This window comes from Ranitomeya variabilis, chromosome 4 (assembly GCF_051348905.1).
Source record: "Ranitomeya variabilis isolate aRanVar5 chromosome 4, aRanVar5.hap1, whole genome shotgun sequence".
In the NCBI taxonomy this organism is placed as follows: Eukaryota; Metazoa; Chordata; class Amphibia; order Anura; family Dendrobatidae; genus Ranitomeya; species Ranitomeya variabilis.
In genome coordinates, this window is record NC_135235.1 from 305,900,601 (window position 1) to 305,917,479 (window position 16,879).

The 16,879-nt window shown below is 44.1% G+C and overlaps 1 protein-coding gene across 1 annotated transcript; it reads right to left on the bottom strand.

Moving 5' to 3' along the window:
* Positions 1-3,421: 3,421 nt before the first annotated feature.
* LOC143768882 (transcription factor HES-5-like) lies at positions 3,422-5,471 on the bottom strand. Its single transcript, XM_077257499.1, has 3 exons — positions 5,367-5,471; positions 5,038-5,212; positions 3,422-4,932 (listed from the first exon to the last, which is right to left on the bottom strand). Exons 1-3 carry the CDS (start codon positions 5,421-5,423, stop codon positions 4,697-4,699), a joined length of 468 nt encoding a protein of 155 aa, XP_077113614.1. The 5' UTR covers positions 5,424-5,471; the 3' UTR covers positions 3,422-4,696.
* Positions 5,472-16,879: the final 11,408 nt, after the last annotated feature.

Below are 16,879 nucleotides of genomic sequence, written 5' to 3' on the forward strand. Positions count from 1 at the left end.
AGTCACGTGCCAACCAACTGCTCTTCCTAAGGAATCATACTCATCAGCGTTAAAAAATGGTCCAATGTTGTTCCTGAAAAGAAGATCAAGTGTCATGCAAGTACAATGAGATTCTTCTCACATAGTATCCATATATCATCCATATGACATCTATATGCAATCCATATACAATGTGATTTTAACATCAACTTTTACATACAGGAATTCTCTGTCATTTCAAGCTAGTTTAGTAACTAATAAAACAATCTCAGATATAGATAGATAGATCAATAGATATATGTAATAGATTTATAATCAGTACAGTGCAGCTTACTGTACATGTGTTTAGCTCATAAGGGTCACCCAAATTTTTAATAACCAGCTGAGGGAAAGCCGACATCTGGGGGCAGATGTTTATAGCCTGAGAAAAAGGTAATAAGCATGAAGCTTTACAGGCTATTAATATCAGCTCACAGCTGTCTACTTAGCCTTTACCGGTTTTTAAAATGGGGGACCCATAAAAAATGACGTGGGGTCCCCCTATAATTATGGTAATAACCTGCAACAGCTAAGCAGAAAGCTGCAGGCTGAAATTAATAGGCAAGGAAAGAACCATGGATATTGGCCCCCTCCAAGGCTAAGAACATCATCCCTCAGCTGCCCCAGAAATGGCGTATCCATAAGAAGCACCAAATCTGGCACTTAGCCTCGCTCTTCCCACTTGCCCGGGTGCGGTGGCAAGTGGGGTAATAGAGTTGGGGTTGATGTCAACTGTTATATGCCTGCTGACATCAAACCCAGAGGTTAGTATTGGAGAGGTGCATCACATTAGTGCCTCTGAGATTCTATGCACAATAAAATCACATATTCTAATACAGAAGTCACAAACGTAATCTCCGTAGAGAGAGGTGTCTGACCGTCACTGTCTCACCCTTACAACCTTACACTGTCCCCCATACTATTCAGTCTGTATTCTGTGACCACTCACACTTTTCCCCCAATACTGTTTCCTCACACTATTCCCCTCAATATTCTCCTGACACATTTACCCCTCCCTCCTCAGACTGTCTCCTTTCACATCCCCTCCTCTAACCATACTGTCTCATCACACATTTACACCCTAGCTTTTCACACACATACCCCCGACTCCCCATACTGTGTCTGCACCCATCACATCACCCTTGCTCCTCATGCTGTGTCAACACCCATCCCCCTACTCACCACACTGTATCTGCACCCATCCCTTTCCTTTCTACCCATACTGTTTCCGCATCCATCCTCCCCATTTGCTGTCCACATACATTCCCTCCCACTCCTCATACTGTCCACACCCATCCTACCTCTCACCATACTGTGTCTGCACCCATTCCCCCATCATGCTGTTTCAGCATACATGCCCCCCATTTCCCCCTTGCTCTTCATACTGTGTCATCAAATTTCTTCCACTTTCCATATTTGTGCACACCCATCTTCAGCTCCACTGGAGCACTTACCACCAATGTTGTTTGCGACACTGGCAAGTGACGTCAGCAGGATTATCACATGTTCTGATTATGATGCTTTAGTCGTCCTGACTCGGCGGTCAGGGCTTCAATTGTACTGGCCCCCTGCTGGCTCTGACTGGGCCAGATGCCCAGCCAGCCCCCCTCTAGATATGCCTATATTCATCAGAATGGAGCTGTATATACATTTTAAAACCAATATTCAAAGGCCAACAAATCCCATATTCACCAACCCCAAATAAAACATAACTTTGAATTGCAAAATTAAAAATATGAGTATCTGATGCAAATCATATGTTAAGGTGCACAATAAAATTACACTGTGTTCCTTATTGGTCCTACCTATGTTTAAATAATGTGTCCCAAGAAGTCACATTGCTGTGCTGGTTGAGCCATTCAATTTTAATATGTTATGGATAAATCTACCTATTTGTAGCTACAAAGGTGTACAGCTCCAATAGCCTCACATTATATTACTCGCATAAAGCACATGCACTGCCCTCCATTATTTAACCATCAAGGATTGTATCTTATTTTGTGTTGTTTAATGACCAGAGCAATAAGGCGCTATTAAATTAGAGAAAGAGCCTCCCACCATGTTTCGCCCTTATGGGCTTCCTCAGGGCAATAAGGCAAATGCAAACTGATATGGCCAAACAAACTATATATAACCTCCCCATCTGACATCAGAGCGACCTCATTATTATGATTGCCAATCTTCAGCCAATCTGAGCTTCCATTTTGCCTGGGCGATGTGCATTTATCACATTATATTTTATTCTGGGTTGGTTAAAATGGGATTTTTAAGCTTTCGGCTATTGGATATAAAATATTAGCTAATCCCGATCAATACCATGGAGTAATGTTGGTGTGATCACAGCTGTATATTACAGGGGCGAATGGATTTACAGGACCCCGTCCTTTGGCCTTGTCATTAATCTGTGACCATTATACCGGAGGTAAAGATGACGTAGTGCCATCGGCTAATCAAAAGAAGAGCCTCAGATGCCATCAAATAAGAAATGGCTTTCAGGGCTCCTGTACAGTGGTCACAGATTACTGACATGGTGGATGGACTGGGTCCTGCGATTGTATTTGCACCATCTCTACAGGGGATTGATGTTGTTTATATGGGACTTTATGTTGGAGGGGGCTGAAGAAAGATGGGTGGGATATTCTGCAGAATGCAGCACAATGGTAGCTATGAAGTTGTGGCTGTAGGATTTTGCGAAAAAGTTACATTTTTTATTCTAACTGTTTAGTCTCATGAGATGAGCGATACTCGCTCCTTTTCTGCATCATGAGACCACTATTCAGACCGGCGGTCTCACACAGAGACTTTTCTGTGGTCCAGAAGTCACTTTCTCAGTGTAATCGTATGAGCGCCTCTATGCGAGTCTCATAGGTTTACACTAAAAAAAAAATCAAATTCTGGTCTAGCAAAGAATCTGCGGTGTGATCTGCTAATCTGTAATGTGGTCACAAGGTAGAGAAGAAGAGCAGCTGTGCTGATATGACAGAAGACAGTGATCAGTACGTCTATGACAACATACACACTGTGCAGCACGCTTTATGCGAAGGGACTAAGAAATCTAAATTTTCCTGGGAGTGCAGCTGTCAGCACAAAATGACTGTTAATACCAAGCACAGGCGCTGGGTGCACCCTTATAGTACCCGAACAGTTCAGTACACCCACTCACCTACTTCTTTTCCATCAGCCTCCATGCTCCTGATTCCTGTAAAGCCAGAGCTGTCAATCACGGAGGAGAGGGGCGGAGATAACTGTAAAACCATTCTGAAAAGGGGGACCCCAGTGAAAATTGAATTTGATGGGGGGATGGACTAAGGATAATACCATTGTATCAACCTCACAACACTAATGACATCGTATGTATAATCATTTATTTTATTGATTGCAACTTATCTCACAATGTATGACAACTAAACATTGTCTACTGATAAGAGTACACAGAGTATACAGACACGCGCAGTCAGTGTATAATATACGTAACATCACTGATGTAATACTGCAAATATTGCACCATACAGTGTATATTATACATAACTTTCTAACATTTGATGCAAATATTGCATACCATATAGGAAACCATGGAGCATAATAATCCATGATACAGATCACATAATGTACAATTCACAGAATTTAGAATATTCTGATAATTTATCAGATTGACATAATACAGTATAATATATAGAACATTTACCACTAATAATAGTGAACTATAAGGAGACAATTACTACAAATATTGTATACTATGGCAAAGTATATGACCTCATCCTGCATAATACACATCAGCATTACATTATAATCATTAATCATGAACATACACAGAACATATGCCTCCTGGTAATTTACTGAATATTCAATATACAGAACATTTACCACTAATAATAGTGAACTATAGGGGGCGCTGTACACAGTACATCTATATACTGAATCTAATACTGTATATATTACTATACAGAAGTCTGTAGTATTACAGGACTGATACATAATATCTACTGTGTATATCAGGCCGGAGGTCTCACCTCCATTATTCTGCAATGCTTTGCACTGGAGCTCTGATATCTACATACAATACATCACTCTCTATAGATCCAGTACACACTATATATAATCCGATACATTGTGTCACTGGGAAGATTCTTACAATAGGTCCATATAGGACCAGGACTGTTCTTCATAGAAGGTTATAGAACCGAGTGCACACAGGAGATCTGCAGCCGACAGCGGATTATATGATGGATGAGAAAAACACGGAGAAATTACACCAAGATCAGAAGGAACGTCATCTCCTATCACATGAGACATTAGTGACAGAAGACATCACATCCACGGCTCTCAGGAATACTGGGGGTACACAGTGCTCAGGAATACTGGGGGTACACAGCTCTCGGGTATACTGGGGGTACACAGCTCTCAGGAATACTGGGGGTACACAGTGCTCAGGTATACTGGGGGTACACAGCTCTCGGGTATACTGGGGGTATACAGCTCCCAGCTCTCAGGTATACTGGGGGTACACAGTGCTCAGGAATACTGGGGGTACACAGCTCTCAGGTATACTGGGGGTACACAGTGCTCAGGAATTCTGGGGGTATACAACTCCCAGCTCTCAGGTATTCTGGGGGCACACAGCGCTCAGGAATACTGGGGGTACACAGCTCTCAGTCCAGTCACATAATGGATACAGTCACTACCAGGGTCTCCACAAGGCTTTGCTGCTGTCTGGGGGGCTGTATTTGTTGGGGGTCTGGTAGATAGGAGATACAGGAGGAGATACGGCCCTGTATACCACAGTGTGAGCCCCAGGGAGGTTCTGCAGCAGCTGGATCTGGAGCTCCTCCTGTTTGTGCTGGGTCAGGAAGGTAACGGCGCCCTGGACGCAGGTGGAGTAGCCTTCTCTCCGGGCCTGGCTGGAGGCTGTGACATCTAGAACAGGAAAGACAACATGTCAGTGACAGCGTCCATCACCGGCTGCTCTGCTCTCAGTAAGAAACACATGAGGGGTGTGAGGAGCGCGGACACGACACTCACCTCTCTCCGCCATGTGCCACTGCAGGAAGGCGACCGTCATCTCCAGGATATCGGCTTTCTCCGGTTTGGAGGGGAGCTGATGTCTCTGAAACTCCTTCTCCAGTAAGACGCGGAGCTGCTCAATGCTGCTGTTAATCCGATCTCTCCTCATCTTCTCAATCACCGGCTTCCTCAGCTGCAGAAAAGAAGAATCTTTCATTATTCCCCTGTGCCAGTGTCCATGTCTATGGAGGACAACTAAGATCACTTGTAAAACATCAGACTCCTGTTCCTATAAGTGTCTACATGTAGAGATATGGGGGTGACGCTGTCACTAGTCGGGGTCTTACCTTTCTGAGGCCGCTGTCAGCCTGATGGTCCGGGGTCCTCATATTACATGGGGCCATGGTGCAGGTCCGGCAGTCTGTAGCCTTGTGCTGTGTGGGGCAGGAGCTGTCTGACTACTAGTGAATGGCCGCCCCTCTATATACCCCTCTCCCTGCATAATGATGTGTGGAGAGCGGACTTACAAGAGGTTCCCACACTCATCCTCCAATCCCACCGCAGCGGGGACAATGGACGTGTGTCCATCTGCTCCAATACAGGAGATAATGCAGGCTGCTGGGGGCGAGATGTGAGCTGGAGTGTGGGAACCCCCGGCCACAATATGGGACCAGCACCAATCACAGATTGCTCAGGATGGGATTAAATTGTGCATCTAAGTGACGACCCCCTGACCTGTCACTGACATGTGCACCCACTGGTGTAGCGTGGGTTACCAATGCCTGGGGAAAAAAAAGCTATTTATTCCCCTTAAACCATGAACCTTTAGTTCTCCCCGAGTTCCTTCCACCAGTCCAGTATTGAGCCACTTCTCCCCCAAACACATGTACAGCAATTAGAGGAAAATACTGATGCAATTATATTTTGTGCTTTTACCGCCTATTTTTTTATGCTTTTTGTTATTTTTTTAAGTAGTCATATGTTGTTTTTTATGTAATATTTATGTATCAATTTTATACCATTTGGCTTATCCCTAAGCCTAACCAAATTACTAGCCCTAAGACTAACACAAGTCTTAACCCTAGAAATATTCCTAACCCTAGTTAGTTAGGGTTAGAAAGGTGTAAAAAAATATATAAAACAGCTCTAAGTAATGAATGAAGATAGTAGCACTTTATACAATACTATCTTCATTCATTGGATGCTAATCTGTCATTTCCGTTGATGCTTAGGCAGAGTGCAACAGTGTAGACAAATTTGTCATTGACTGCTGCGCTCTGCATAGGCTACAACCAAAATGACAAAGTTCACTTCATTATACTGAGCTTTGTCTTTAATTTATTCAGCTCTGCCTCCATCTATTGAGGCTGGCTTGCACAGAAATAGTTTTTACATTAGAGGTTTTACATTAGAGATAGGTCCATCCTGAGTGGGAACACCTTGTCGCGGTGGGATGACTTTCACAATTTTAACTTTATCAAAACAGTGTCAACTAAGTAACTTTACATGTGCTGTTTACTTATTTACTTACTGCAGGGTACTGCTAATTTTGTTTTTATCCTAGGTTGTGCTTATGCAGAGTGCAGCAGTGGAGATGAGTTTGTCATCGGCTGCTGTGCTCTGCATAGACCATGACTGACATGAGAAAGCTCACTGCATTATACTGAACATTGTCATTTATTTATTAATTTTACTTGCTTTTATAGTGCCTTAATTTTACACAGCACACTACAGACATTATAATTTCAGTCGCTGCCTATGCAGGGCGCAGAAGCCGTTGACAAACTCATCTCGCCTGCTGCACTTTGAATAAGCAGTGTGGGGAGAGTGCTAATTTTGTTGCTTACAGTCACCAATCACTTCACAGTTTGGGCGATGTTAGGAGGGGGCAGTGGTTGAAATTTTGCTCCGCTATAGACTGTGGCACCCAGGTTATCCCTCCTGGCCAACCCTCACACTACATCACTTTATTGGCTTTATCAATATCCAGGAAGAAACCTATGCAACTATTGAGGGAGATGAAAAAACTCAGGAAATATTTATTTATAATTCTGTTATAGAAAAAAAAACTTAAAAAAGACACAATGTAACAGATTACATTAAGATAATCCTCTTGACCTGTCATTGATAAGTCAGCCCCATCCAGAGGCGTAGCTAGAGTTGTGGTTCAGGGGGGGCGAAGCTTCTAAGTGGGCCCCTAACCAGGTAACCTTGATTACAACTTGGTGACGCACCCTAATAGTGGAGGAGGACCTCAGCAGATGACCGCGCTGTTATTGAAGATAATCTCTATATAAAGACCAACATGGATATTACCGCCATATGGTCAGTGGTAGATACCAGTCCTACAGAACATAGATCACAGCACAGTTACAGATAATATCTTGCCGCTGACGTCCTTTCTGATGGAATCGTTCATTTTTCCCTTTGTTTGAATCAGGCCTAGACCGACATGACAACTTCTTCCAGCCAGGATTCATCTGCAGAGATTACAACAAAGACACATTTCACTTCCCACATTCCAGCCCCATCACCATCTATTCCCAACCTGCACAAACTCCTCATCCTGCTGATACCCCAATACTGAGCCGCTGCTGCCGTATGTGTCCCTATTACTGCCCCTGATACCCCACTACTGAGCCGCTGCTGACGCATGTGTCCCTATTACTGCACCTGATACCCCAATACTGAGCCGCTGCTGCTGTATGTGTCCCTATTACTGCACCTGATACCCCAATACTGAGCCGCTGCTGCCATATGTGTCCCTATTGCTGCACCTGATACCCCAATACTGAGCCGCTGCTGCCGTATGTGTCCCTATTACTGCCCCTGATACCCCAATACTGAGCCGCTGCTGCCGTATGTGTCCCTATTACTGCCCCTGATACCCCAATACTGAGCCACTGCTGCCATGTGTCCCTATTACTGCACCTGATACCCCAATACTGAGCCGCTGCTGCCGTATGTGTCCCTATTACTGCCCCTGATACCCCAATACTGAGCCGCTGCTGACGTATGTGTCCCTATTACTGCCCCTGATACCCCAATACTGAGCCACTGCTGCCATGTGTCCCTATTACTGCCCCTGATACCCCAATACTGAGCCGCTACTGCCGTATGTGTCCCTATTACTGCCCCTGATACCCCAATACTGAGCCACTGCTGCCGTATGTGTCCCTATTACTGCCCCTGACACCCCAATACTGAGCCGCTGCTGCCATGTGTCCCTATTACTGCACCTGATACCCCAATACTGAGCCTCTGCTGCCGTATGTGTCCCTATTACTGCCCCTGATACCCCAATACTGAGCCTCTGCTGCCGTATGTGACCCTATTACTGCACCTGATACCCCAATACTGAGCTGCTGCTGCCGTATGTCCCTATTACTGCACCTGATACCTCAATACTGAGCCGCTGCTACCATATGTGTCTCTATTACTGCACCCGATACCCCAATACTGAGCCGCTGCTGCCGTATGTGTCCCTATTACTGCCCCTGATACCCCAATACTGAGCTGCTGCTGCCGTATGTCCCTATTACTGCACCTGATACCCCAATACTGAGCTGCTGCTGCCGTATGTGTCCCTATTACTGCCCCTGATACCCCAATATTGAGCTGCTGCTGCCGTATGTCCCTATTACTGCACCTGATACCCCAATATTGAGCCGCTGCTGCCGTATGTGTCCCTATTACTGCCCCCGATACCCCAATACTGAGCTGCTGCCATATGTCCCTATTACTGCACCTGATACCCCAATACTGAGCCGCTGCTACTGTATGTGTCCCTGTTACTGCACCTGATACCCCAATACTGAGCCGCTGCTGCCGTATGTGTCCCTATTACTGCCCTTGACACCCCAATACTGAGCCGCTGCTGCCGTATGTGTCCCTATTACTGCACCTGATACCCCAATACTGAGCCACTGCTGCCGTATGTGTCGCTACTACTGCCCCTGATACCCCAATACTGAGACGCTGCTGCCATGTGTCCCAATTGCTGCCCCTGCTGTGTGGTTCTCTGTGCCCCCTAAATTCTAAAGCACCCCTCTATAATATAATAATGCCGGGTGCAAGTGCCCTAGAAAACAGTGCCCATATTTTGCCCCCTAGAAAGTAATATTGCCCTGTGTGCCCCTTTGACAGTCACAGTAACCTGAGTTCCCCTATTACAAGAAGCGCCCACTTTACATTTAATAATGTCCCGAGTCTCCCCTGTGTACAGCTCCCCTATACACAGTATGATGCTCTCTTATACACAGTTTAATGCCCCCTCACTGTACAGTACCACCCACACAGTATACTGACTCCTTAGTAGCCTCCAAACTGTTTGATGGCTCCAACAATGTATAATGGCCCCCACACTGTAATCTCCACACTGTATGATGGCCCCCTAGATAGTCTCCATAAACAGTAGCATAATGCACCAAATAGTCCACAATATAGTATAATGCACTCCCCATAGGCAGACTCTATAGCATAAGGCAGCCCCCATAGGTAGACACTGTAATAAGGCGGCCCCCATAGTCAGACCCTGTAATAAGGCAGTACTCCCATAGTCAGACCCTGTAATGTCAGCCCCCATAGTCATACCCTGTAATAAGGCAGCTCCCATAGTCAGACCCTGTAATAAGGCAGCCCCCATAGTCAGACCCTGTAATAAGGCTGCACCCCCATAGTCAGATCCTGTAATAAGGCAGCACCCCTATAGTCAGACCCAGTAATAAGGCAGCCCCCATAGTCAGACCCTGTAATAAGGCAGCCCCCATAAGGCGGCAGATCCCCATAGGCAGACAATGTAATAAGGCGACAGATCCCCATAGGCAGACCCTGTAATAAGGCGACAGATCCCCATAGGCAGACCCTATAATAATAATAAGGCAGATCCCCATGGGCAGACCCTGTAATAAGGCGGCAGATCCCCATAGGCAGACCCTGTAAAAAGGCGGCAGATCCCCATAGGCAGACCCTGTAATAAGGCGGCAGATCCCCATAGACAGACCATGTAATAAGGCGGCAGATCCCCATGGACAGACCCTGTAATAAGGCAGCAGATCCCCATGGGCAGACCCTGTAATAAGGCGGCAGATCCCCATGGGCAGACCCTGTAATAAGGCGGCAGATCCCCATGGGCAGACCCTGTAATAAGGCGGCAGATCCCCATTGGCAGACCCTGTAATAAGGCTGCAGATCCCCATAGGCAGACCCTGTAATAAGGCTGTAGCCCCCCCATAGGCAGACCCTGTAATAAGGCAGCCCCTGTAATAAGGGAGCCCTCCCATAGAGAGACCCTGTAATAAGGCGGCAGATCCCCGTGGGCAGACCCTGTAATAAGCCGGCAGATCCCCATAGGCAGACCCTTGTTATGACCTGGTGGTTAAGAGGCCACACCGATATGACCTGGTGGCTAAAACGCAACATGGGACGAGCTCTGAGGAGGTGGTATCTCTACTGACCGCAGTCCCTAATCCTAACAACAACACTAGTAATAGCCGTGGGATGTTCCTGACTCTCCCTAGACACCTCTTCACAGCCTAAGAATTAACTACCCCTAAAGAAGGAAATAGAAAGCTATCTTGCCTCAGAGAAAACCCCAAAAGGAAAGATAGCCCCCCACGAATATTGACTGTGAGTGGAGAGGGAAATTACATACACAGAAATGAAATGAGTTTTCAGCAAAGGAGGCCAATACTAAACTTGATAGACAGAGAGAAAAGGATACTGTGCGGTCAGTATTAAAAACTACAAAAATCCACGCAGAGTTTACAAAAATGAACTCCACACCGACTCACGGTGTGGAGGGGCAAATCTGCTTCCCAGAGCTTCCAGCTAGCCTGAATATGACATAGTGACAAGCTGGACAAAAAGAGACATATTTGCAAAGCAATAATGTCCAAAGCAAATGGACAAACAAGAACTAGCAGAACTTATCTTTTGCTGACTAGGACAGGCCATATGAGAAATCCAAGGAGAGAACCAAATCCAACCTAAGACATTGACAGCTGGCATGAACTAAAGCCCAGAGCAGGTTTAAATAACAAACCCAGGCAAGGCGATCAGTGATGGCAGCTGCTACAGCTACCTAACGGAGCAGCAGTTCCACTCGAAACCACCAGAGGGAGCCCAAGGGCAGAACTCACAAAAATACCATTAGCAACCACAGGAGGGAGCTCCAGAAAGGAATTCACAACAGACCCTGTAATAAGGCAGCAGATCCCCATTAGCAGACCCTGTAATAAGGCGGCAGATCCCCATAGGCAGACACTGTAATAAGGCGGCAGCCCCACATAGGCAGACCCTGTAATAAGGCAGCCCCCCATAGGCAGACCCTGTAATAAGGCAGCCCTCCCATAGAGAGACCCTGTAATATGGCGGCAGATCCCAATAGTCAGACCCTGTAATAAGGCGGCAGCACCCATAGGTAGACCATGTAATAAGGCAGCCCCCATAGACAAACCCTGTAATAAGGCGGCAGACCCCCATAGGCAGATCCTGTAATAAGGCGGAAGACCCCCATAGGCAGACCCTGTAATAAGGCGGCAGCAACCATAAAAAATAAATACTCACCTCTCTTCTTCCTGGTTCCTGCGCTGCTCCCGCTGATCTCCTGACAGCGGGCGTCAGGCAGTGACGTCATTGCACCCGCTGTCAAGTGTTGGCGACGTCAGATGCTGACACTGACAGGGGGATGATGGGAGAAAGAGCGCGGCGCTCCTTCTCCCATCAATGCGATCAGCTGTATTGGCTAAGTGCCGGTACAGCTGATCTTCCGATGACGGCGGGGGGCCCACTGCTGGCACCGGGCCCCCCCGCCTGCTCAGGGGCCCCATAGAGGCAGAGCAGGGAGATCGATTCTACCTGCTCTGCCGCAGAATGTAACTCTATCTGTGCGCTGCGCGCGCCGATACAGTTACAGTAGCGTAGCTCCGGGTGGGCCCCCTCAGAGCACCGGGCCCAGGGCGCCCCTGTGCCCCCCAGTAGCTACGCTACTGGCCCCATCAATAGACAGAAAGGAGCTTATGTAGATTCTGATGGTCCTTGGCTCTTGGACAACAACTATGAAAAATCTTTTCAGTTTTTTGTCTGAAGTCTTGCAGGGAGGACTTGGCTAGGCTGGTTTATTGTGAAATTATGTTCTTTCCACTTCCGGATTATGACCCCAACAGTGCTCACTGGAACCTTCAGCAGTTTAGAAATTCTTCTGTAACCAATGCCATCAATATGTTTTGCAACAATAAGGTTTTGAAAGTATTGAGACAGCTCACTGGTTTTATCCATCATGAGATGTTTCTTATATGGCACCTTGGTAATGAGACACCTTTTTATAGGCCATTAGTTGAACCTGTTGATATTATTTTTCACTAAGTAGCAGGATTGCTTTCTAATTACTGATACATTTCAGCTGGTGTCATGACTTTTTTCACCTGTCTTTCTTCATGTCTTCAATACTCTTTCACTGTGTCATTTCTCAGTATTAGGGTCCCTTTCCACTTGCGAGGAAAACGGACGCGTGCAATCCGATAAAAAATCGGATTGCACTCGGACCAATGTTAGTTAATAGGTGTCTTTTGATTTGCGATTTTTTTCTCAGCCGAAATCGGACTGAGAAAAATCTGGATCGGCTGAGAAAAAAATCGCAGCATGCTGCGTATTGCTGCGATTCTCGGACGAGACTCGCCAATGCAAGTCAATGGGTGCGAGAAAAAAATCGCACAGCACTCGCACCATGCGAGTTCTGTCCGATTTTTACGCACCGGTGTCCTTTGAAAAGCCGGTAATTCAGCGCGGTGTACAGTAAAATCACACTGACAGGTTAGAATAGACTAGATATATACACATAGAATGTGTCTATATACATATATATATGTCAGTGAGACATCTATATATGTATATTTATATTTAATGCAGCACTAGATAGCATTAAAGCCGCTAATTCAATTGCCGGCTTCTCATTTCTCCTGCACAAACCCGACAGGATATGAGACATGGTTTACATACAGTAAACCATCTCATATCCCCTTTTTTTTGCATATTCCACATTACTAATGTTAGTAGTGTGTATGTGCAAAATTTCAGCGCTGTAGCTGCTGAAATAAAGGGTTAAATGGCGGAAAAAATTGGCGTGGGCTCCCGCGCAATTTTCTCCGCCAGAGCGGTAAAGCCAGTGACTGAGGGCAGATATTAATAGCCAGGAGAGGGTCCATGGTTATTGGCCCCCCCGTGGCTACAAACATCTGCCCCCAGCCACCCCAGAAAAGGCACATCTGGAAGATGCGCCTATTCTGGCACTTGGCCACTCTCTTCCCACTCCCTGTAGCGGTGGGCTATGGGGTAATGAAGGGTTAATGCCACCTTGCTATTGGAAGGTGACATTAAGCCAGATTAATGATGGAGAGGCGTCAATTATGACACCTATCCATTATTAATCCAATTGTAGGAAAGGGTTAAAAAACACACACACATGATTTAAAAGTAGTTTAATGAAATAAACACAGCGGTTGTTGTAATAATTTATTGTTCTCTCAATCCATCAGGAACACCCTCGCTTGGCAACATAATAAACGCACAAGATACATACCTTCTGGTGTCCGATCATGTCCCACGAGGTAATCCATCTGAAGGGGTTAACTAATATTACAGGCACGAGCTGCGATAAACCACTCACTGGTGCCTGTAATCCCCGGGTGCTGAAAGGAAAGCTGGATCTGTACTTACATTGAGTCGCGGTGATGCGCCCTCTGGTGGATGTTCTCATAAATTGCAGCCTGGGAACTTTTTCCCACGCTCCAGGTCATATGAGGACATCCACCAGGGGGCGCATCACCGCGACTGAAGGAAATGTAGGTCAATGACCTACATTTCATTCATTCGCAGGGGAATTACAAGCACGGAGCACAGCTGCATTAGCAGGGCTCCTGCCTGTAATATTAGTTAACCCCTTCAGATGGATTACATCGTGGGACGTGATCTGACATCTGAGGGTATGTATCTTGTGCGTTTATTATGTTGCCAAGCGAGGGTGTTCCTGATGGATTGAGAGAGCAATAAATTATTACAACAACCGCTGTGTTTATTTCATTAAACTACTTTGTAATCATGTGTGTGTGTGTTTTTTAACCCTTTCCTACAATTGGATTAATAATGGATAGGTGACATAATTGACGCCTCTCCATTATTAATCTGGCTTAATGTCACCTTCCAATAGCAAGGTGGCATTAACCCTTCATTACCCCATATCCCACCGCTACAGGGAGTGGGAAGAGAGTGGCCAAGTGCCAGAATAGGCGCATTTTCCAGATGTGCCTTTTCTGGGGTGGCTGGGGGCAGATGTTTTTAGCCATGGGGGGGCCAATAACCTTGGACCCTCTCCTGGCTATTAATATCTGCCCTCAGTCACTGGCTTTACCGCTCTGGCGGAGAAAATTGCGCGGGAGCCCACGCCAATTTTTTCCGCGAGTTAACCCTTAAATTTAATAGCTACAGCACCCAAATTTTGCACGTACACACTACTAACATTAGTAGTGTGGAATATGCAAAAAAAAGGGGATATGAGATGGTTTACTGTATGTAAACCATGTCTCATATCATGTCGGGTTTGTGAAGGAGAAATTAAAAGCCGGCAATTGAATTAGCGGCTTTTATGCTATCTAGCGCTGCATTAAATATAAATATACATATATAGGTGTCTCACTGACATATATATATGTATATATACCTATTCTATGTGTATATATCTACTCTATTCTAACCTGTCAGTGTGATTTTACTGTACACCGCGCTGAATTGCCGGCTTTTCAAAGGACACCGGTGCGTACAAATCGGACAGTAATACGGATGTCATACGGATGATGCGATTATAAAAAACGGATGATGCGATTAAAAATCGCATTGTACTCGCATGACACTCGCATGAAAATCGCATACGTTCCATCTGTTTTTTCGGTCCAGATTACAGACCGTTTTTTATCTCGCAAGTGGAAAGGGACCCTTACACATAACTTAATTTATGGATATCTTTGGCTTTATTTCTTTGCCTCTGTGGATTGGATGAGCTGTTACTGAAATATGATGAGAATTTCATGTTAATAGCACATTTAGAAATATATTCACTTAGAAAATTGGTGACGTGTTCAATCCTTATTTCACCTGCTGTCTATGGAAATTAGATTTAGAGGTTTTTTGTTTTTTTTAAGATATAATTTGCTATTAGATAAAAAGGAGGAGAAAGAAAATAGCTAGCTAGATGGATAGATGGGTGGATCAATTTATAGATATTAGCTAGATGGAATGAAGGAGAGAAAGACAAATAAACTGATAGTGGATAGATGACATACATAGATATGAAATAAAAAGATAATAGATCATAGATAACTTGATAGGCAGAAGATACATAAATCATTACGATGGATAGATAAAAGATAGATAATAGATAGATAATAGATTGATACATAATAGATGATAGATAAATAAGAGATAGATAGAATGATAGATAGATAATAGATAGATGATAGATAGATGATAAATAAATAATAGATAGATAATTGATCGGTAGATAATAGATAGATCGATAATAGATAGATAATAGATAGACAGATAGATAATAGACAGATATAGATAGATAGATAGATAGATAGATAGATAGATAGATAGATAGATAGATAGATACAAAAAATCTGAACTGACCAGCACCTCGGAACAGAATAAAGCAAATCTGTACAGTTGCAAGCTGCTATGACTGCGTAATATACTAACAAGAGAATACCACAGCCTCTGTTAGGGCAAATGTAGGCAAACATTGAATATACGAGTTTTGGACTGTATTACTGCTACATGGAATATACTTATAAAAATGAAGCTACATCTTGCAGAAATTGTCCAATTCAGAAGAGCCCACCAGCTATGACAAGTTACCCTTTTTTAATGAGACCTTAAACTTGTTTATCAAACATGCCTCCCAGGCTAGAAGCCTACAAATTTAAAGTGAATGTAGGATCAAACAGTAATTAAAACAGGTCTAGGCTGATGGGAGGAGTGTGCAGCCCAAGGCTGTTTAAAATTAATGCTTGATCTGACCTGCCCTTTAAATTTGTAGGCTTTGACCTGGGAGAGGCATGTTTGACAAATATTAGGTCAGGGTGCTATCAGAGAATGCTTGCCTTGTCGTGGCCGGTGGGTTCTCATGACTAGGCCAATTAATGTGCCAAATACCTTCATTTTTATTAGCATATTTTATATAGTAGTGATGCTGTCCAAATATTATACATTCAATGTTTGTAGACATCTCAGCGCTTACAGATGCTGCTGTATTGTTTGTTTTGTAGATAGATGGACAGCTAGATTAATAAATAGATGATAGATAGATAATAGATAGATATGTAGATAGATAATAGAAATGGCTAGACAATAGATAGAAATGGATAGATAATAGATAGATAATAGATAGATAGATAATAGATAGATGATAGATAGATGATAGATAATAGATAGATAATAGATAGATAGATAATAGATAGATAGATAGTTGGATAGATGATAGATAGATACAGTACTTATTTAAAGAGCTAGATCGATAGATAATAGATAGATGATAGAAGATAGATAGAAATAGATGATAGATAGTTGGAGAGATGATTGATAGATAACAGATACATAGATGATACATAGATAGATAATAGATATGATAGATAGATGATAGATAGATAATAGATAGATACTAGATAGATAATAGATATGATAGATAGAAAGATAGATAGATAGATATACAGTCAAACTCCCATTAATAACTATTTCTTTCACACTAACATAATATGTTTCGGAAATAATACATCAGGAAACAGAACAGCTAAATGTAAAGTTATTT

Bases quoted from the DNA above. Each gene is read 5' to 3' on its own strand.
- LOC143768882 (XM_077257499.1), bottom strand. From the start codon at position 5,423: ATGGCCCCATGTAATATGAGGACCCCGGACCATCAGGCTGACAGCGGC. The intron at 5,213-5,366 runs GTAAGACCCCGA...TCTTTTCTGCAG, and splicing joins CTGACAGCGGCCTCAGAAAG to CTGAGGAAGCCGGTGATTGA. The intron at 4,933-5,037 runs GTGAGTGTCGTG...TTCCTGTTCTAG, and splicing joins GTGGCACATGGCGGAGAGAG to ATGTCACAGCCTCCAGCCAG.